This window comes from Biomphalaria glabrata, chromosome 8, assembly GCF_947242115.1.
Source record: "Biomphalaria glabrata chromosome 8, xgBioGlab47.1, whole genome shotgun sequence".
Taxonomy (NCBI): Eukaryota; Metazoa; Mollusca; class Gastropoda; family Planorbidae; genus Biomphalaria; species Biomphalaria glabrata.
This window is the reverse complement of record NC_074718.1, coordinates 42971713-42993025: the sequence shown is the minus strand read 5'-3', so window position 1 is coordinate 42993025 and position 21313 is coordinate 42971713. Positions and strand designations below refer to the sequence as shown.

Below are 21313 nucleotides of genomic sequence, written 5' to 3'. Positions count from 1 at the left end.
ATTATGTTAATGAATGTGATTATGTTATGAATATATTGCGTATTGTTTTTAGCGACGATAAAAGTAGTGACGTAGTCGAATGACGTTGCAGAATAGGCGAACATGGAGAACAAGATTATTATTATTATTATAGCTTTTATATAGCGCTACTTTCATGCTTATAGCATGCTCTGAGCATTTGTGGACCAGTGGTGGGGGAGTGGGTATCTAGGAGTTGGTTTTCCGTGCTGCCTTTAGGCGCTCAGTAAACACAACTCTGCCCGACTCGGGTGTCGAACCTCGAGCCCCCTTCTAGATAGCCAAGCCAAGCCAAGTTCAAGCGCACTTAGCCTCTCGACCACGCTTCCCACGATTTCCAGGATATTTTCGTATACTTAGCAATCTGTTAATGTTATAAGTTATAAAATGGTTTAATTAAAAAAAATTACTCCTAGAATTAGCGCGGGTCCTATGAAAGTGCGGGGCCCACAACGGTCGCATAGGTTGCAATGGCCTAAGGCTAGCCTTGCAAAATAGCGGCCTATGCTACGCAGTGGGTTGACTAGTGAGGAAATACATGGGAAAAGGGGGAGGGGAGGTACCAAGAACTGTTTGACATTTTAAAATCCGTGCCGGCAGAGAAGACAAAGACATCATTATAGAGTAGAGATGATGCTGTAAGTGTTTTTGTTAAGCGTATTATATGTAACATAATCAATACAATGTGTAACATTATCAATATAATAGGTAACACAATCAATGTTATATCATTATGTATAAATAAAAAAAAATGCTTTTTAAGTGTGCATAGACTATGAATATTACTTCAGCATTTAAAATTGCTAACGAATATTACTCAAGTGGATACAGTAACTAACGGATAATCACTTTAGTGGATGAAGTAACTAACGGATAAGTACTTTAGTGGATGAAGCAACTAATGGAATATTACTTTCATAGGTGAGATGACTAACGGTGTTAACGCCGAACTTCAACATTCCTTACTCGACCCACGTGAATGAGGCCGCCTCCGGTACAGTATTCATTGGCCTGGATGACCCGTGCATCAAAGACTGACCCACTGACCATTCACAGTTCACACACAGTGTACCCTTATCAGTGACACACTCCTGACACACACACACGCACATCCTTAAGTAACACCTCCTTCCCAACACACCGACTGGCTAGTCTACCGGTCAGTTATAAAAGTATCCTATCAGCTTTTCGCTTCTGTAATAACAGACTCAATAGAGTAAGCAATTTAGTTTACAAATATATCAACTAGTACACAAAAGTGATAGGACTACATGATAGATACTTAAATACTAGATACTAATCAACTATAAATAGATAACGAACGAGATATCGACTGATATATAAATATATATATATTGTTGTTTCTATATTCTGAGTTTATACAGCTACAGCCAAACACATTTCAGAGGACATTCGAAACGGAAATCAAGTCTGACTGTTCAAGTTTAGGTAAAAAGGTTTACAGAGGATGAGACCAATACACCTGGTACTGCTCACTCTAGCAGTCATCACGTCTGACACCGTCGCTCAGGTAAGTCGCGTAGTTACTTCTGTTCTTTAGTAGAGGGTGCGTTTTGTTTCCATAGGTGATAAATGCAATCCATGGGTTCTATGAGCTTCGTTGAGATTATGTAAACCTTGATGTTATTGTCGTTTACGGAAACTAAAACGAGAATGACTTAAACGAAATTTAACGGTAACACAACAGGAGAATAATTTGATAATCTGAATGAGAACGAGATTATTATAAGCCGGAGTTTGAAATGTATATATATATGGAGGCGCGGTGGCTGAGCGGTAAAGCGCTTGGCTACCGAACCGGGGTCCGGGGTTCGAATCCTGGTGAAGACTAGGATTTTTAATTTCGCCTCTGAGTCCACCCAGCTCAAATGGGTACCTGACATTAGTTGGGGAAAAGTAAAGGCGGTTGGTCGTTGTGCTGGCCACATGACACCCTCGTTAACCGTAGGCCACAGAATCAGATGACCTTTACATCATCTGCCCTATAGACCATATGTCTATATGTCATGGGGTAGAAACAAGTTATATATTTGTTTAAATCAAGATTTCAGGGGAAACAAAAACTAAAATACAAATAAACAAACGGTATAGAGACGTGTAATTAAAGGAGATTTCAAACTTCAGAATTCTGGGGCTTTTCTTGAGTCTACCCAACTCTGATGGTTACCTGACATTACTTGGTTAAAGTCGGGCGTTTGGTCATTGTGCTGGCCACATCACACTCTTGTTAACCGTCGGCCATGTGTCTTGCATCATTTGTCTCATGACCTAATCTCCACTAAAGGTCATTTTCTTTTTTTTTTTCTTCTAAAATATTACTTAATTACTTGAAAAATATTTCTAAGTTACTTAACAGTTCAAATTACTTGTAAAGTACTTCAAAATTCTATCCAAATGACTTCTAAATTAATTGTTGATTACTTTGCTTATGAATGACTATTAGTCTTCTAAATGACTTGAAATTCACTTCTAAATCACTTTAAAATTACTTGGCGGTATATCAATATACCAGATGGAAGTTTGCAACCTAATTGCTAACACACGTGTCTTATTTCATCCAATCACAGGTCGTGAATGTCACGTGTTCCACTGGACTATATCCTCCAGACCCAAAGTAAGTATTGACTTTCAACCCACTACCACAGCGGTTCTGAACCTTTTATGCTCGGCGACCCTTTTTTACAATCCACCACTCTGCCGCGACCCCCCCCCCACACACACACTTACAGCAATAAATGCATAGACAATAACAATCCATTTTTTCGATGGTCTTTGGCGACCCCTGGCAAATCGTCAATCGACCCCCAATGGGGTCACGACCCACAGGTTGAGAACCCCTGCACTACCAGTACACGTTTCTCTATGACTTCATATTTACAACTTGTTCGTTTTTTTAGCCAGGTGTCACTAAGGTCTGGAATGAAACTCTACTGACGCCATATTTGTCAGACTATGTAAAACAAAAAATTGGGATGTGGGTAAAGTCTACTACATATGCATCTGTTGGTTGCCTGGTCAGGACTGATCTTTCAAGTCGATGGTCCAGGGTTCGAACCCTGCCCGCTGCCATTCCACACCGTTCTGTGAGAGGTTTGGGATAGGATGTAATTATCTTCAAAATGTGAAGGTTCAGCCGAAACATATAATTTTTTTTTTTACAAAAAAGTTTTTTTTATAACATAAATTTTAGTAATTATCTAGCGTATGGGATAGGAAAAGAAACATAACGTTTCACTCGGCTACTCAAAGTATAAGAGGAAGACAAATGGAAGAAAAAAAAGGTGATACACTTTGAAATCTTACGAAAGTAGGCATTTATTCTATCATGAGACCAAACCATTGAGCGGGCACATTGTGGTCATCGGAGACCTACTGACACAGAGCTATGGACCAGTGGCATAGCATGATAACTTTAAGGCCGGTTTCAAGAGTATACAATGTCCCAATAGACTTCAAAGTGAAGCGTGACAAGAACAAATGGAGTCGATTATCATTTTTAAACAGACATATCGATGTATGAACCTAATTTCAAAATTAACAGTGCCACGTTAGTCAAAGTCTATTTTTTCAAGGAATATACGATTACCTTACAGCAGCGGTTCTCAACCTTTTAAGCTCGGTGACCCCTTTTTACAATCCCCCATTGTGCCGCGACCCCCCCCCCCCCCCCACACACACACACAGCAATAGAAGAATAGACAATAACAATCCATATTTTCGATGGTCTTAGGCGACCCCTGGCAAATCGTCAATCGATCCCCAAGGGGGTCGCGAACCACAGGCTGAGAACCCCTGCCTAACAGCCTTACAATATCTTTACAGGCCCCAATCAATCCTGGGCGCACTGGGCCCCCTTCACACTATAGTTGTTATCCACTGGCAAGGACAACTCTGGTATCACCTTATCTGCAACGCCATATCAAATGTCCTTGAAGCTGATATACTCTATATATTTAACAGCTTATCTTTTTTTTTAATGCAGCTTCGTTATGGATCACAATAAAAATACAAAGGACATAACTCTTTAATATCAGTACGTTTAGGAACAGGTTCACAACATCTGATAAAGAGTAATTGGCCTTGAATGAACCAGGTTTAATAAGTGTAACGCAGAGTGCTATTTATCTACCGAGCACACCGGGTCATGGAAACACACACAATGTTTCTAAAAGCAAAAAACATTTTTTTTTGTTTATGTAGGATTACACCATTTTATTTTCCTATTATTTTTTTTTATTTGATTCCAAATTACACTGAATTTGACTTCATACCAATATAAGAAACAATGTACATTACATTATTAATGCGTCGCTCAATTGGTTGTAAATATATTTACAAAAGAAACCAATTTTCGACGCCTTACAATGGCTTAAAAAAAAAGCATTTGTATAAGTATGTACTACAGCCAAGAATTTGGGGGCCGGGGTAGCGGCTTGACCTCTCATTAGTGGACCCTGCATTTTGACATTCGACATCATGACATGAGCTGTCTGGAACTAAGAGGGAAACATTGGTCAGCTAAACATTGGTCAGCTAAACATTGGTCAGGCGTTCATTAGAGCTGTGTAGACTGAACGAGGCCAACAATTTCCAAAGTTTTGTTGCAAAAGTAATTTATTGTGTGTGTTTTTTTTTTAAAAACTTTTTAGGTCAAAGGTCACTGAGACTTACGTGATCGACCTTGACCTTCCACCAAGTCAGCGCTGGAATGAGCTGGCCAAAGCTAAACGCTTTCAGGTAAAATTGACTGCATATATGTGTGAGAGTTTAACCGAGATCCACCGCTGACACCACTATGCAATGATTGTGTAACCCATCACATTGAATCTTGAATCCATTTTTAAAATATATTATTGAAAATACATTAAGAAAGTAAATGTCACAACTAAACGCGAGTGTCAAGGCCGACAACTCTTCTAGATTTTGTGACGTTGTACACCATGATCAGTATCTATAATTATATATGATTGAACTCAAGATAGAAGGGAATTCAGATACATAGATAAAGGGATTAACTGTAAAGATCAATGAAAATAAATCACCCTCCCTTCTGGTATGTTAATGGTTAAAGCATCTTTTGATTCTTTGTTGACGCCTTTCCACTCCGAATAGTATGTTAATTTTTTTTTATCTTTAGTGTTAGTCATTGGGACAAGGCAACAAAATACATTGCACTGACGTCATATATGTACTGTCCGCAGCGCTGTATATTTGTATTTGAACTTCTGGATTTTTAGGACGCCCCCAAGTCCACTCAGCTATTATGAGTACAAGACATTAGTTGGAGAAAGTAAATTTCGTTGGTCGTTGTGCTGGCCACATGGCATCCTCGTTTACCATCGGTCATAGAAAAAAAGAGGACCTTTACATCATGTGTCGCATAGATCGCAATGTCTGAAAGGGTTACTTGACTTTTTACTTTATTGTAGTAAATGGAGGCCCGAGGCAAGTTTTTCGTGGAGATCCACGAAGACTTTCAACATTTATTTAAATGCACTCAGTGTAATGAAATGCATGCCCTATAGTTAAAGAAATTGAGCAATTTTAAAATTAATCTCATTTGCATTATTTACTTACATTTAATGCATATTTGTAAAAAAAAAATCTAATTTCGAAATGTTTAGGCCCTAAGTGAGTGTGTGGAATTGGGTGTGTGACATAGTCTTGCATGAGGTGAATCTTGCCCTGACTCTTTGATTCAATATATACAGACAATGTGCTGATCATAAAATGAGGTTTAAATGTAAAAAAAAAAAAAATTACATTGTGTTCGGAATGTTACGCTGATAACTTTCAGTTCATATGTCATATATGTAGCTCTGCTTTATATTTTTTAAATTTTGATATAGATATAATAACAGTATATTTAACAGGTAGTCATTTTTATGACTATAAATAATTTGTATAAAGAAATTGTTTCTATTTTCCATTATTTTCTCAGATGCAGTCTTTAGTTGATAGCTTCATCACATTTCTTGAAGACTTTGGAACAATTGGCCAGGACATTGTCAATCTCATAGACAAAGAAGGGGTGACTGTTAAATAATAAATTATTACATTTCAAATGATTAACTAAAAAAAACTTTAAAAACAAACTGGAGAAAACCTTGAACTTGATGATCTTGGAAAAAAAGGGAGGGGTGTGAATTATTAGCTAAAACGTTTGTTTCTAAAGAACTTTCAAAATGTCATTTTTTATTTTTAACCGAGTATGTTATCTTTTTTTTAAACATTTCAGTATAGCCTAATTCTTTATGGGGGCAATGTGGCTGAGAGGTAAAGCGCTTGCCTGCCAAAAGAGGGGATTTGGGTATGAATCTCGGCGTGGACTGGGATTTTGAGTATCATTATTTTTAAAAGTCCACTAGTAAACCAAGCTCTAAAGCAGTGATTCCCAAAGTGGTCTATATAGACCCCCCCAGGGGTCTACGAGGACTTCCAAGGGGTCTACGGAAATGAAAAAAATAAATTGGGGGGTCCATGACCTGTAAATGGGAGTCTACGATAGTGGATCTCATTTTAGGCATGTCAAGATTTTAAATTTCATTTTCTATTAATGATTTGTACCATAGAAATCAGCGAGAAAAACACATCTGAAGTTGATGAATTTTCCAAAAAATGAAGAGGGTCTACCGAAAACTGAAAAAAACATGGCAAGGGGTCTACGAGACAAAATAGTTTTGGAACCACTGCTCTAAAGTTTACCTGACATTAGTTGGGGGAAAGTAAAGGCGCTTGGTCGTTGTACTGGCCACAATATACCCTAGTTACCCTTTACGTGACCTTTAGATCGCAAGGTCTGACAGGGGAACAATCCTTTATAATTCTGAAAATAGATTAGCTGTTTCGTTAGCAAAATGAAGCCTATGTTAGTATTAAACACACTCAATCTTATCCCTTATAATTCTGAAACATTGCTAAAGACATGTTTAATTGGTTCAGCTTTCTAAAAATAGATTAGCTGTTTCGTTAGCAAAATGAAGCCTATGTTAGTATTAAACACACTAAATCTCTTTGATTTACTGTTACCACCTGCTAATACTTGTAGGTAGATCTTCTCAACGGTCTACCAGTTACATTCGCAGAGGAGATTAGAGGAATTTCTCTTGCCAGTGGGATGAATATAGGTTAGTATAAAAACAAGACATTATTTGTCAGAAATAGGCCTACATCCGTTGTTCATTGTTCAACCGAGACCAGTCGTCACAGAAGGCCTGAACACTGACCTGCAACGTCGCAAACTTGGGGTATTGGAGACCAATAGCTCGTTGCCACGTAATAGGTCTGTAAGATTAGCTATTGGTCTCGACTGCCCACAGGTTTAGCATGTCGCAAGCCAGTGTTGAGGTCTGCTATGACGATTGGTCTTGGCTCAGCCCTTCAACCTTTCAAGCTATTTTTTCGAAAATAACAAAATTGCTACAATATCTGGCTAAAGTTCTTTTAACTAGTCTGCAGAATACATATTAAGGGCTCAAGCTATATCAGTGCAATCTTTGGAAAGGAACAAATTGATTTTTTGAATGCAAACATGATTGAGTTTTAAGAAAACTGTACACCAAGCTGTCGTGATGATCTTACTCCCTAATGATGTTCTCCAATGTCCGCAATCTTCCATTTCAAATCCTCCAAATTAATGTCCTCTAAATTCATGCCCTCTAAATTCATGTCCTCCAAATTCACGTCGTCCAAATAAATGTCTTCTAAATTAGTGTTTTTTATATTTATGTCCTTCAATTTAATGCCCTCAACATTTCTCTTCTTAATCTTCTGTCTACTAGCTCTTTGCCTATAATATACCGTATATTATATAACAGAAATAAGCAGCAAATAAAGTTAGTTTCTAAAACATTTCAAAACAGGTCAAGTAGTCTTGTATAATTTGTTCTACGAATTCTCTGATTTCTGCACATCCATTATCTCTGAAGATCTAAGCGGTGAGTAGGGATCTTTGTTTCGTCTTGAATCCTTTAAAATACAATAGACTCCAAAGCAGTACATTCTATGGCACACCTCAGTCGTTAGAGAAATTATAGTTCGTTGAGCCTGAGATCAGACCCTGGGTATTGTCTATGGTTTTCTGAAGAAAACGGCACACTATTTTTCCTTGGCACAGTCTGCAAAAGAGCTCACAGCTCAGCAGCAATAAAGCTGGCTAGAAGAAGAAGAGGAAGAAGTCTATGGTTGGAACAATATGATCCAGTTACCTCCCCTGCTCCAAGCAGCTGTTGGGTCCAAATGAACAGCAATAGCCCATACAGTTTGGGGTCAGCAGCAGCTGCATGTCACCGGCTCCTAATTTTTTCTCAGCATTGTCTCTCGACGAAGCCTTTTCCATGTTTGAGTTTAGCTTGAAGGGGCGGCAGAGGTCAGGATTCAGTTTTCTCCTAGCCACCTAACGAGCCCCTTCTGCCCGAAGCTTTCTGGATTAGGCGCCAATTTTTTTTCACCTTTGCCCCCTTCTCCAGGCACTGAAAACAGTTCCGCCGAACTCAATACCTAAGCCACACGGGAAGGCCATGGAGTTGGGCTGGTTGTTAGACGCTTTTTGAGACACATGCCACTGGAAGCATTCTATAAGTAGTGGAGTAATTTCTTCAACGACTACGTCATCCTTTTGTCCCCCCCCCCTGCCCCCCCCCCCCCCCCACCACCGTCTTTTTTTTGGGGGGGTTCTAAAGTTACGTGGGGTAAATTTAGTCCGACTTTGCAGAAACAAAAGAGTGATCTTTCCTTTACTTCTTCTTGTCCAAACTGTTGAGCCATGAAGAGAATTATAAAGAGAGATTATTATTTTCATTTATTACATACATTCATTATTTACTTTTATTATTATTTACGTGTATTATAATTATTATTTATATTTAATATTACTATTTATATATTTTTTTTACATTTATTATTTTTATATTTATTATTATTTTGTGTACTAACTTTCCCTATATTTATTTACCAATTCTGGATTATATCCATGTTGTTGAAGTATTACGTGCATGTGTATTTTCAGGAGAATTATTTCACGCAAGAAACTTGGATTTCGGATTATTTTTTGGGTTAGCTTCCTACTTTTTAAATTTTTTTAAAAAGTTTATTAGGCCTAATCTTTTTTTTTTTTTATTATTTAATAACGATGATTAGGATCATAAGCAGAAAAAAAATGTTTTTGATGTTTTAACACGTACGAAAATAAATTATCTTGTTTTTTTTTTTAAATATAAGTATCATTATGAATTTTATCAACTAATACTCCCCTCCCCCCCCCCTTTTTTTTCACCATCTTTCTTTCGCATTTCTTAGCTGGGATATTAAAAACAAAACTTGGGAGATGACAGAAAAATTACGTCCCCTGATTGTCATGCTCGATTGGCGGAGGAACGGCCAGACAGTGTTCAAGTCGGTCAGCTACGCTGGTTACACAGGGATTCTCACAGCGGTCAAACCAGTGAGTACAAAACATTTGGAGTTTTTACTATGAAACAAAGACATTCATGAGCCACGAACACACAATAACATCCTGAGAATACATTTGTAAGGAAATCCAGTGGCAGAAGCCATACAAGATTTACGACATGGCATTATTTGTGTATCTTTTGAAAACATATTAGTCAAAACATTTTGATGTGTAGATAAACTCATTAAATTGAAAGAGTAAAATAGTAAAATAACCTACCTAGCCTGTACACACTCACAAGTCACACATTTCAGACCTTGCTGACCATAAGACAGGGGTTCTCAACCTGTGGGTCGCGACCCCCTTGGGGGGTTGAATGACAATTTGCCAGGGGTCGCCTAAGACCATCGAAAATTGTCTGTCTTCTATTGCTGTATGTGTGTGCGTGTGTGGGGGAGGGGTAGTGGCAGAGTGGTAGATTGTAAAAGGGGGTCGCCAAGCATAAGAGCACATGTAAGGCCCATTGTTAACGAGGGTGTCATGTGGCCAGCACAACGAAAAACCGACTTTACTTCCCAAACGTACGTCAGTTACCCAGTTGTGGCGTCCTACAATCCAGAAGGTCAAAGTTACCTAGACTCGAACTCGAGAACCCTCGGTTCGAAGCCAAGCGCTTAACCCCTCGACCACCACCACCACACAATCTCCACCCCCAATGCTCACATGTATGAACAGATAATCTAATTCTCTATAGCAGTGCTTCTCAAACACTGAGGAAAACTTGGCACATTCGGAGTATTTAGCCAAACACTCATTTTTAAGGTTGGACTTTTTTTTCCTATTTGTTTACATTAAAAAATAAAAATCATTGCTCTAAATTCAGCATTTTTTTCTGAAATATAAACGTATACATGCCACGTATTTGGATTTATATGCACATATGGTTTAATTATTTATAGGAACGTCTGTATTGTATAAGATAAGATAATGACTTTTATGGTACTATATCCTGGAAGATTATAACATGTTGATATCAGGCATGATATCAACAATCTTGAGTTCTAACATCTGTGGTGTGGCAACAAGCCTTTTTCTAGACTTTACACTTTGTTGCAACCTACAAAAAAGCCTGCTACACAATAATAGGTTGCAGGATATGACCCTGGGAGGTAACTCTAGAAACTGAAGTATAGAGAATGAGCAGCTTTGAAATATTGTGGAACTCTTCAGACAGACTCAACCAGAAACCATTTTTTAGTTTCATCTTTGTTTAAATTGAGGTTTAGATCATTGCAGAGCTAGCTAATTGCTACGTAATAGATTGTATTCTGTTACCAAGATGAACTAGTAAAATAAATAATTTTTCAGCATTTATTTAGAGATTACTTCATGTGTAGGCCTACGAAATATATTTATAAATACTATATTAATTATTCCAGTAGTTTTTGGGGACTCCAATTTAGGCTCCTCGAAACACAGTGTGGGAAACATTGCTCTTATATACTCGAATATGTCTGCTATGAATGCGGTGTCCAATTATTGTACTAAATGTAGAATAGTCATAGTTCATTGCACTTGAGGCGCAAGTGAAAGAGTTACTATGATATTATTCTGAAACTAGTTTAGACAATATGGAAAACATGTTTCTATGTCTCTATCATTGCAATGTCGATATCAATCAATTTCTCTGAATTCAGAAACTATTTACACTGACAATCAATGAAAGGGGAGATAAACATGGCAGTGGTTATATCGGTAAGTCATTTTAGTGTAATAAGTTTTAAAATTATAACCAATTAAAAAATCACTTTATTGTCGCTTTATAAAACATTTATCATATCTACCTCCAAAACAAAATAGCGATCAATTAGAACAGTATTTAAGGAGTTTGGGTTTTAAATATTAATTATTGAATACAACACTGATACAAAGCTAACAAATTTACAGTTATTCGTGTAGTCTATGGTGATCCTCCAGACATCACATATTTCCATAATTTAAAACAATTTTTGATTTAATTCCAAAAAGATGTATACTAACTGAACTATGTTTTAATCTGAAAAAAAAAAAAAACAGGCATTTTGAAATGGTTGCTAGGAGACCGAAATGAGACATGGCTGGGTTTCTTGACTAGGAATGTGCTAGAGAATGCATCCGGTTTTACTCAAGCCAAGACAATGCTGGAGAACACGGTGATGCTCGCCCCTGCTTACTTTATACTAGGGGGAAACAAATCTGGAGAAGTAAGAGAACTCTTTTCTTCTTTCTGTCATTAACTAAAGCATAGACTTTCTAATGAACACTTATAACAACGTAATACCCAACGAATGGTATCTTATCAAGTACTGTGTATTAAAGAACAAGAAATGACACTTACTATATACACCTGGTGAGTGTGAGGCTATGTTATGTCCTTCATTGGCGATATGATCTTATGTTATGTCCTTCATTGGCTATTAGATCTTGTTATGTCCTTCATTGGCTATTAGATCTTATGTTATGTTCTTCATTGGCTATTAGATCTTATGTTATGTCCTTCATTGGCTATTAGATCTTATGTTATGTCCTTCATTGGCTATTAGATCTTATGTTATGTCCTTCATTGGCTATTAGATCTTATGTTATGTCCTTCATTGGCTATTAGATCTTATGTTATGTCCTTCATTGGCTATTAGATCTTATGATATGTCCTACATTGGCTATTAGATCTTATGTTATGTCCTTCATTGGCTATTAGATCTTGTTATGTTCTTCATTGGCTATTATATCTTATGTTATGTCCTTCATTGGCTATTAGATCTTATGTTATGTCCTTCATTGGCTATTAGATCTTATGTTATGTCCTTCATTGGCTATTAGATCTTATGTTATGTCCTTCATTGGCTATTAGATCTTATGTTATGTCCTTCATTGGCTATTAGATCTTATGTTATGTCCTTCATTGGCTATTAGATCTTATGATATGTCCTTCATTGGCTATTAGATCTTATGTTATGTCCTTCATTGGCTATTAGATCTTATGTTATGCCCTTCATTGGCTATTAGATCTTATTTTATGTCCTTCATTGGCTATTAGATCTTATGTTATGTCCTTCATTGGCTATTAGATCTTATGATATGTCCTTCATTGGCTATTAGATCTTATGTTATGTCCTTCATTGGCTATTAGATCTTATGTTATGCCCTTCATTGGCTATTAGATCTTATGTTATGTCCTTCATTGGCTATTAGATCTTATGATATGTCCTACATTGGCTATTTAGATCTTATGATTTGTCCTTCATTGGCGATATGATCTTATGTCCCTTTATTGGCGATATGATCTTATGTCCCTTTATTGGCGATATGATCTTATGTCCCTTTATTGGCGATATGATCTTATGTCCCTTTATTGGCGATATGATCTTATATCCCTTTATTGGCGATATGATCTTATATCCCTTTATTGGCGATATGATCTTATATCCCTTTATTGGCGATATGATCTTATGTCCCTTTATTGGCGATATGATCTTATGTCCCTTCATTGGCGATATGATCTTATGTCCCTTCATTGGTAATTATGATCTTAATGTCCCTTTATTGGCGATATGATCTTATGTCCCTCATTGGCAATATGATCTTAATGTCCCTTCATTGGCGATATGATCTAATGTTATGTCCCTTCATTGGTAATTATGACATTGTGTTATCCTCGTTTTACAATTACTTTTGTATTTCGCTTCTCTTCTACTCTAACATCATCTCTTCGTATTGGTCCAGCCTCTTGTGTGGGCCTATGATGAAGATATCCGAGAGAAGGTTTCCGTGCTGCCTTTTGCTAGAACAATCGTTATAGCAGGCCTGACTGCAGATCTGTGACGTGACAAGGACCTATGGACCTTACCACTAGTTGCCACGTCATAACGAGTGGACTCGCCTTAAAACGCCCCTGTTTGCGCTTTCCTTCGTATTGATCTCCATCCCATAGAAACTCTTAATATGCGTAATTTATTTTGTGTGAGAACATGTCCCGAAGACCTCACGGGCGTTCAGTCAAGTTTTCAAGCTCGAGCCTTAGTGGCGTAGTGGCAATGGCGTAGCCTCCATGGCGCGAAGGGGTTCAATGAACCCTGGCCCACGATCGTTAGTGGGCCCAACAGCTTGTGGCGCAGCAACAATGGCGCAACGGGGATCATGACTCAGGACCAGTTGGGGCCCACATGACCCGGGCATGCTACCCTGCCTCATAGTGGCGCCCGGGTGGAAACGATCGTACGAGGAAACGATTAGGCGAAAGGGTAGCAAAACAAGACTCCCGTGTGGGTGCCTAAGCGGGTGCGAGAGCATCCTCATTGCACTGTGCGGAGTTGTAAAAAAAAGCTCCCACAACCTTGTCACAATCCAGGCGCTGTTCCTCAAGGGGCCGTTACATAAATGGCGTGTCCGGCACAGTTAGCCTGGTATAGAAAAGGAAAATGGCGGGGGTCTTAGTGTACGCGGTCTCTTGCCGCGAGTCTGACCCACCCGTCAGACAGAACAGTGTACAATGTTCTCATTCAGGCCGGTGAGATGGAGCTCTTGTTCACTTTTGCTGGCCTAGAGTTCCAAGAGCCGAAGGCTCAACTCTACCTGACAGTTTCAAGAAGAAGAAGGGCCCACATGAAAATTTAAGGATGGCACCAAAGTGAAAAAAAAAACACACTTTTGTACGAACCGATTAAAAAAATAGAATCTAAAAAGCTCTCCCAAAATGTCCTAAACCTTATAGCCTACTAAAACATTGTATTAGTTTTAAAAAAATTCCTTGTTTTAAGCTAGAGTCAGTGTATTAGCGAATCTGGCTGGCTTACAGTAATACAAGAATCTGCGTTCCATCATGTAATGGTGTCTAGACCGTGTTTTTGAGGTGACAATTGTTGCCGGATCGCTCCCTTTTTTTTTCCACTGTATATTCACAAAACCATTAATAGTATAACAAGAAAGGGGTGAAGGAAAGTTTGGTTCAGAAAATATGTGGTATGCGTTTTACAGAACAAGAAAGTAAAGGGAAGGGGGCGATGATAACAATTAGGTCTGTAGGGATAGTCCTGAGGGTCACAAAGAAAAATTCGACAGAGCTGCTAATTATTCATTTTTTGCAAAGCTTAATTTGTTTCTTGTTTTGTGTGTATATAAAAAGCAATTTAAAAAGTTTTTTTCGGTCAAAAAAAAAAAAAAAAAAAAAAAAAAGAGGCACATAAAGCCCAAAAAAGAGGCAAAGAAAAGAGGCCTTAGGCCCAAGGATTCCTATGATGATAAAGCTAAAACATTAAATAGCGCAAATTCTGAGGTTTCCTTTAAAAAAAAAAGGGGTATAAATGAATCAAACGTTACAACATAATTAGGCCTACTTATAAAATAAGCTAACTTTTATTGATTCAATCAAATGGAAATTCAGTTTGACTACAATTGACAACCTCAGCGTAACTACAATAACAATATTGATGCACAATATAGATGCACATACGAACAACATTCACACACGAAAAACACATACACATGCATAACCAGCGCTTTATAAATAGACTTCTATGTACTTCTCGATGACGACTGAATGTTAATTTTTAATGTTGGTCATCCAGGGTCTAGATTACTGAATATATTTTCTTCTTTGGTACAATCATGTTTTCACAGAACTGGATGTACGAATTAACAGTTGTGGTAAGTTCATCTGTCTGGGCAGTTGTTTACAAACATGTCCCAATCTGTTTGCTCCAGACAACTTTGTAGCTGTAAAACAGCGTCGTCAGACCATGACTGGATGGACTGTACTTCGGGTTTTGTTGTTTTTAAAACCGGTTTGTACGTGGGTGTAAGATGGATCACTGTGTGGTCCGACTCTCCGAGGGGAAATAACGATCGAGATGTGTAGGCCATTTTTATGTTGCTATAACACATGTCCAAGGTTTTATCGTGCCGTGTTGGACAACTAACATATTGAGTATATGTTGGCAAGTGTTGAGCTAACGAAAGATGATTGAAATCTCCCATAACTAGTCGGACAGCATCAGAACTTTTTGTTGCAACCCTATGTACAATGTCTAGTAAATGTTTTGTTGCTTTCTCTGTGTTGGCTGTGGATGGTATATGCACAAGTATGACGTAAAAATAAAAGGCTACACTACTTATATTGGAATGTCTTTTGATAAAGTTGCCAATACATTCAACGTACTTAATTTGTTTTGCTACACACTACATTTGTCTTATTGGGATGGGGGGGGGGGGGGCACGGGTACCAAGCTACGCCATTGATGGTAGGGTGTCTTAAGCCTCCTTGTGTACAAAACATACAATGTTATCTGTGCCATACTTACGCGATATATACATATATATATATATACACATTGCATTCTTTCAATACAGTTAATGCTACATTATGAAAGGTTTAGAGTCATTATTAGAGCATATTTTAGCATTAATAGTAATATTATATATAATATACATATATATATATATATATATATATATGTTTATGTTTAGTTTCTTTTGGAGCTATTTAAAAAGAATAAACAGGTCCTACTAAAATAGGACTATTTAGAGTTACAGTCCATTGGCAAACATACCATATATATATATATATATATATATGTTTATCTCCCCTTGTTGAATTCTCTAATGACAAACACGTTCAAACACTGTTTTGTATTTAAATCTAAACTTCATGTGTTGACCAAAACTTTCGCAGGGCGTTGTTATTACCAGAGATAGGGTGGACAACCTGGACACGTGGACAATGAGGAATGCGTCCATCTGGTACATTCTGGAAACCAACTATGACCATTGGAACCCTCCACCTTTTATAGATGACCGCAGAACACCTGCGCATACATGCATGCAGAAGATGGGTCAAATTGTGAGTATCATAGACCTAGCTCACTATGTATCACAGGACTGCCAAATTATCAAGTTGCTAGTTGCCTCGTAGACTGTTTAACATTGGCTGCCTTATCTACCTCAAACTTCCGGTTACAGAGGCGCCAGGTAGTCACGCCTCATCTGTCAGTGGAAGCATTGTCGATGGCCTTGACATCATAAAGACACAAAAATAATGGTTAATTTATTATTACATATGCTAGGACAAATTCGTACAAGTCCTCTTTACTCTCTAGTGCTACAATTAGAGCATGAAGGAAAGTGTGTAGCTTATAAGATAAGAAAGAAAGGTTTATAAATTATAAGATAGGAAACGGCTTATAATTTATACGACAAGAAAGGAAGGTTTATAACTTATAGACAAGAAAGGAAGGTTTATAACTTATAGACAAGAAAGGAAGGTTTATAACTTATAGACAAGAAAGGAAGGTTTATAACTTATAAGATAAGAAAGGAAGGTTTATAACTTATAGACAAGAAAAGAAGGTTTATAACTTATACGATAAGAAAGGAAGGTTTATAACTTATAAAATAAGAAAGGAAGATTTATAACTTATAAGATAAGAAAGGAAGGTTTATAACTTATAAGATGAGAAAGGAAGATTTATAACTTATAAGACAAGAAATGAAGGTTTATAACTTATAAGATAAGAAAGGAAGGTTTATAACTTATAAGATAAGAAAGGAAGATTTATAACTTATAAGATAAGAAAGGAAGGTTTATAACTTATAAGATAAGAAAGGAAGGTTTACAGCTCATAAGAAAAAATACCTGGCCTCTAAAAGCAGGCCAGGCGATTTGAGCCATGTTAGAGTCTGTTTGAAAAGTAACTAATTTAGGAACATTTGATAGACCGTCATTGTCTCAGTATACAAACCTGGTTATAACAGTAACAGATGAATACAACCTTAGAAAACTAAACAAAATACCTTTTTTTTTTTAATTGCAATAATTATGGTTTGCTAAACTAAACTTTCAATAATCTAAGATTAAGATTGTCTACACTTTTTCGTCTTTGACATCTTCAATAACGACAAAAATGTCCATTCAGTTTGCGATAAGATCGACCTTTAATTGTAAGCTGTAGAATACTCTCGATGATTTTAAAGCCGTTCACTTGTCAGTAACACAACCCACGATAACATGATACCGACGCTGAAAAACAACAAGTTCATTCTTACAGTTTGTGTAATTGTATTTCAGAATGTTGGTTTCTCTGGTTTGTTTAATGTGTTATCAACGAGGCCGGTTCTAAATAAGGTAAGGGCGAGGTATTAGTTGAATTCTGAACTAATGAGTCCCCCTAATTATTATTTTTTTTATTTTTTATAGAACTGTATCAGAAACACACACCATCATCATTACATACTTTGTTACTGGATCCATCATTTTATATTTATTTCCCTAACATAACAAGTAACAAAATTTATTTTTTTTTTCTAAATTTCTTCACTATGAAGCGATTCTTTTTGCTTCTAATAACTAATGAATGTTAGATTTTTAAAAAAAGGAACATTTTTGCCGAGACACAAATTCCCCCACACCCTCTGAACCATAAGCTTCAAATACAAAAACAAAATCTAATACAATACCCAGAAAGACACAAAGATAAAGGCACATTCCTCATTCCATATGCTAGGGCAAATTTATACAAATGCTCCTTCTTCCCTAGCGCTATTAGAGCATAGAATGGGGTTGCCTGAGCTAGCCAGGAAAATCAGTGACTTGGCAGAATTTAAGTCATTGGTTAATATGCATGACTAAATGCATGACGCGTAGGACGTAATCATCTTTTTTGAAGTAACGTCTGTATTATAAAAGATAAGAAGATAACCTGGTTACGCCCAAGTATAAATCTATGCAAGGTGTGGCAAAATCTAGTTTTGCGATACAATGGTAATATAGATCCATTCAAAGACAGTTGTCTAGATTAGAATCCTGAGTCTTGGTATAGGTTTGATATTATGCATAGGTAAATTGCTTAAGTATCATATACACATTTATATTATGACAAATTAACTCTATCAGTACATCTAAAGATTTCTACATAAAACGGCGCGCAAATTTGTCCCGCACGTTGATTGATTCGTTCAACTCCTTACTGAATACATGCGGGAATTCCCACTGACTCGTGCTTATATTAGGCGCGTCGGCTAAGAAGTTAAGCGCTTGGCTTCCGAAACTGGGCACCTGGGTTCGAATCTCGGTGAAGACTGGAATTTCGGAATCGTTAGGGCTCCCCTAAGTTCACCCAACTCTTAATGGGTACCTGACTTTAGTTGGGGAAAGTAAAGGCGGTTGGTCGTTGTCCTGGCCACGTGACACCCTGCTCGTTAGCCGTTAACCAAAGACACAGATGACCTAAACATCATTTGCCTTATAGGTCGCAAGGTCTGAAAAGGGGGAAGTGGAACTAGGTGCTTATATTAGACCAAATTTTATTTTCAAGATGATTATACTTTCTAATATTATGACGGTCAAACCAGAGTTTTCCCTTTGATGTCAATAAACTAGTATCTTTTTCCCAAGTATTTTTTCCCTAAGATATACATAGACTGTTAAATTTATAGAAAAATCGTTAAGAGTCGTTTTTGAAATCCAAGTCCATCCTCCCATGAATTAGACTAATAATAAGAGGAATTGGAAACGCGTGTTTTGAGAGTACATTCCCTTTGTTTCTGTTACATAATAGAAAGGCAACTGTGCTAGGTTCTTTCAAAATGAAGAAACTGATTTTATATCTAAACTCTTAATGGTTCACGATTCGGCCCCGAAGCGGGACGTTATGGCGCAGCCGTTATGGCGCAGCTGTTATGGCGCAGCAGTTTTGGCACAGCCGTTTTGGCGCAGCCGTTTTGGCGCAGGGGATGTTTTGGCGTGAAATGTTTTGATCACATTGTTTATGTTCATTTTTTTGTCCTGCTCCTTCTCCCTCTTGTAATCAATGTTCGATTTAATTTTCCTCTTTGCGTTTACAGGGTACAACCTACACCGCCCTTATGAGGGTCAGCACAGGACAGCTGGAGACATACATACAAAACTGTCAGGACCCCTGCCCTCCATGGTAGACATGCACTTGATGGGACTGCATGGCTCGTTGACTTGGCCTAATGGGGCGGCATTTTGTTATTAAGTTATCTTATTTCATCTCAGAGTATCATTGGATATTTGCTAAATTCATCTTTTGTATATAGTTCTTTATTACTAGATCTATTGTATGAAATAAAACAATTCATCAACGTAATATTTACATTTGTTTGTGTGTTTATTTCCTGAATTTTAAATCATTCTAAGACATCAGTTAGGCCAGATTCACATCTAACTTCACAGTCACTTTCACCTATCCCTTGGTCTGCTGGACCGTTGGGGCACCATACGAGATCTGTCAACCTTCTTTCTCCATTCTTCTCTGTCATTTGCCTTTGATAGAATTTCATTCTGATATTTAAACTTGTCTTTTTAGGTGGACCACTTCTGGGGCCGATACGGCAAAGTTTCCATTCATGTAAAATAAATATATCTTCGTCTATGCAGTTAGATCTAGGATCTTGTATGCAAAGCAAAAAAATGCGTATTAAAAGTAGATTTACATGCTTGACTAACCACGGTAATGTGTATCTTCTCGCCTGACCACTCAACACACAACAAACACTATCGCTTGGTTGTCTTGTCATGACCGACTACACGTAGTCTCGACTAGCCTTACACTGACCAGTTTGTTCGAATCAGTCCCAGGGCCTGTCCAAGAGATTGCGGGGCCCTAGGCGAAACGGATGGAGCGGGGCCTATTCTGGGTTGTGATAAAGATAATAAGTGAAAATTAAGATTTTGTATTAGAAAATAAATTCGTCTTTGCATTTTATTCATTCTTTACTTAGTACAAAACCACTGTCAAATTAATTTTATGAGCCATCAACAGTAGATAGTCGTTTTTCCAACAAAAAGCCGATCAACATTCAGATCTGCCTTTTAGATTTCTACTATCGACTATCAAAATATCGCTTTTGTTGTTTCTTTTAAAGATAGATTTAGAGCATTGACTATGTAACATACCGTCTATGATTTAGAACTATTTTTGTATGCCAGTGACTATTAAAGTAACTTAAGAATTTGAACTTGATGTTTTGGTTAAAATTCGGCTAATTATTACATTTTTATCAAATGTAAAGCTGACTATGACGTTTTGTTTTTTCAATTGCTAAAAGGATTGACGTTTACCTAATTGAATGACACCCTGAATGACAATTGTGTCTGTTTTTAAGGAGATTTGCATCAGTTTTCAGAAGATTTTAATAATTTCAGGAGATTTTCATGACTTTTTCTTACATTTTACAATTTTATGAGAATTTCAAAAAACCTTTAATAATAGGTTAAAATGGTTTAATTTAATAATTTACATTTAGAATTATCGCGGGGCCTATGAAAGTGCGGGCCCACTGCGGCCGCATAGGTTGCAGTGTCCTAAGACCGGCCCTGAGTCCGACACACGATCTATTTACTTCTTGGGACAGGGAAAGGCTTAGATGAAAAATGTAACTTTTTTTCTCGAGTTGGTTATCCAATGCTTTTAGATCTATTTATACAAATATATATATATATATAACTGTATCACAGATCTGGACTAGGCCGTCACTAAGCCTAACAGCTACTGTAAGAATGAAACGATACGATTGGTTAAATGTAGTTTCTCTTTCAGTTTTGTTGAGACAAGTGACGTATGAACTAGCTTAAAACAAAATCTCAAATAATCCCGTTTTTTTGAGATGTCAAGAATTTACTGACTAATTTATTCAATGTAAATGTTTCTAAGCATTTAAATAAAAAAAATGGTAAAATGTTTACTATTACAACTTTTCACGCAGAATTTAAATATGTCAATAACTCAAACTTGAAAAACCTTCGGAGTTTCCCTTTCAAGATAAGCTAGATGTAAAAAGCACACAGATCTTGGGTAAAAGACTCGTCTAAGAAAGTACAGTAAATCTGAA

The 21313-nt window shown here is 37.2% G+C and overlaps 1 protein-coding gene across 1 annotated transcript; it reads left to right on the top strand.

The window, feature by feature from the left end:
* Positions 1 to 1394: 1394 nt before the first annotated feature.
* LOC106058418 (acid ceramidase-like) lies at positions 1395 to 20436 on the top strand. Its single transcript, XM_056039247.1, has 13 exons — positions 1395 to 1549; positions 2607 to 2653; positions 4689 to 4776; positions 5981 to 6070; positions 7088 to 7166; positions 7902 to 7976; positions 9047 to 9092; positions 9337 to 9481; positions 11128 to 11185; positions 11507 to 11673; positions 16137 to 16304; positions 17529 to 17585; positions 19304 to 20436. The coding sequence occupies exons 1-13, from the start codon at positions 1487 to 1489 to the stop codon at positions 19391 to 19393; spliced, it is 1173 nt and encodes a 390-aa protein (XP_055895222.1). The 5' UTR covers positions 1395 to 1486; the 3' UTR covers positions 19394 to 20436.
* The last annotated feature ends 877 nt before the right edge of the window (positions 20437 to 21313 follow it).

Coding starts and splice junctions, on each gene's coding strand:
- LOC106058418 (XM_056039247.1), top strand. CDS start 1,487: ATGAGACCAATACACCTGGTACTGCTCACTCTAGCAGTCATCACGTCT. Junction 7,977..9,046: donor TATCTCTGAAGATCTAAGCG/GTGAGTAGGGAT, acceptor GTGTATTTTCAG/GAGAATTATTTCACGCAAGA. Junction 17,586..19,303: donor CGAGGCCGGTTCTAAATAAG/GTAAGGGCGAGG, acceptor TTGCGTTTACAG/GGTACAACCTACACCGCCCT.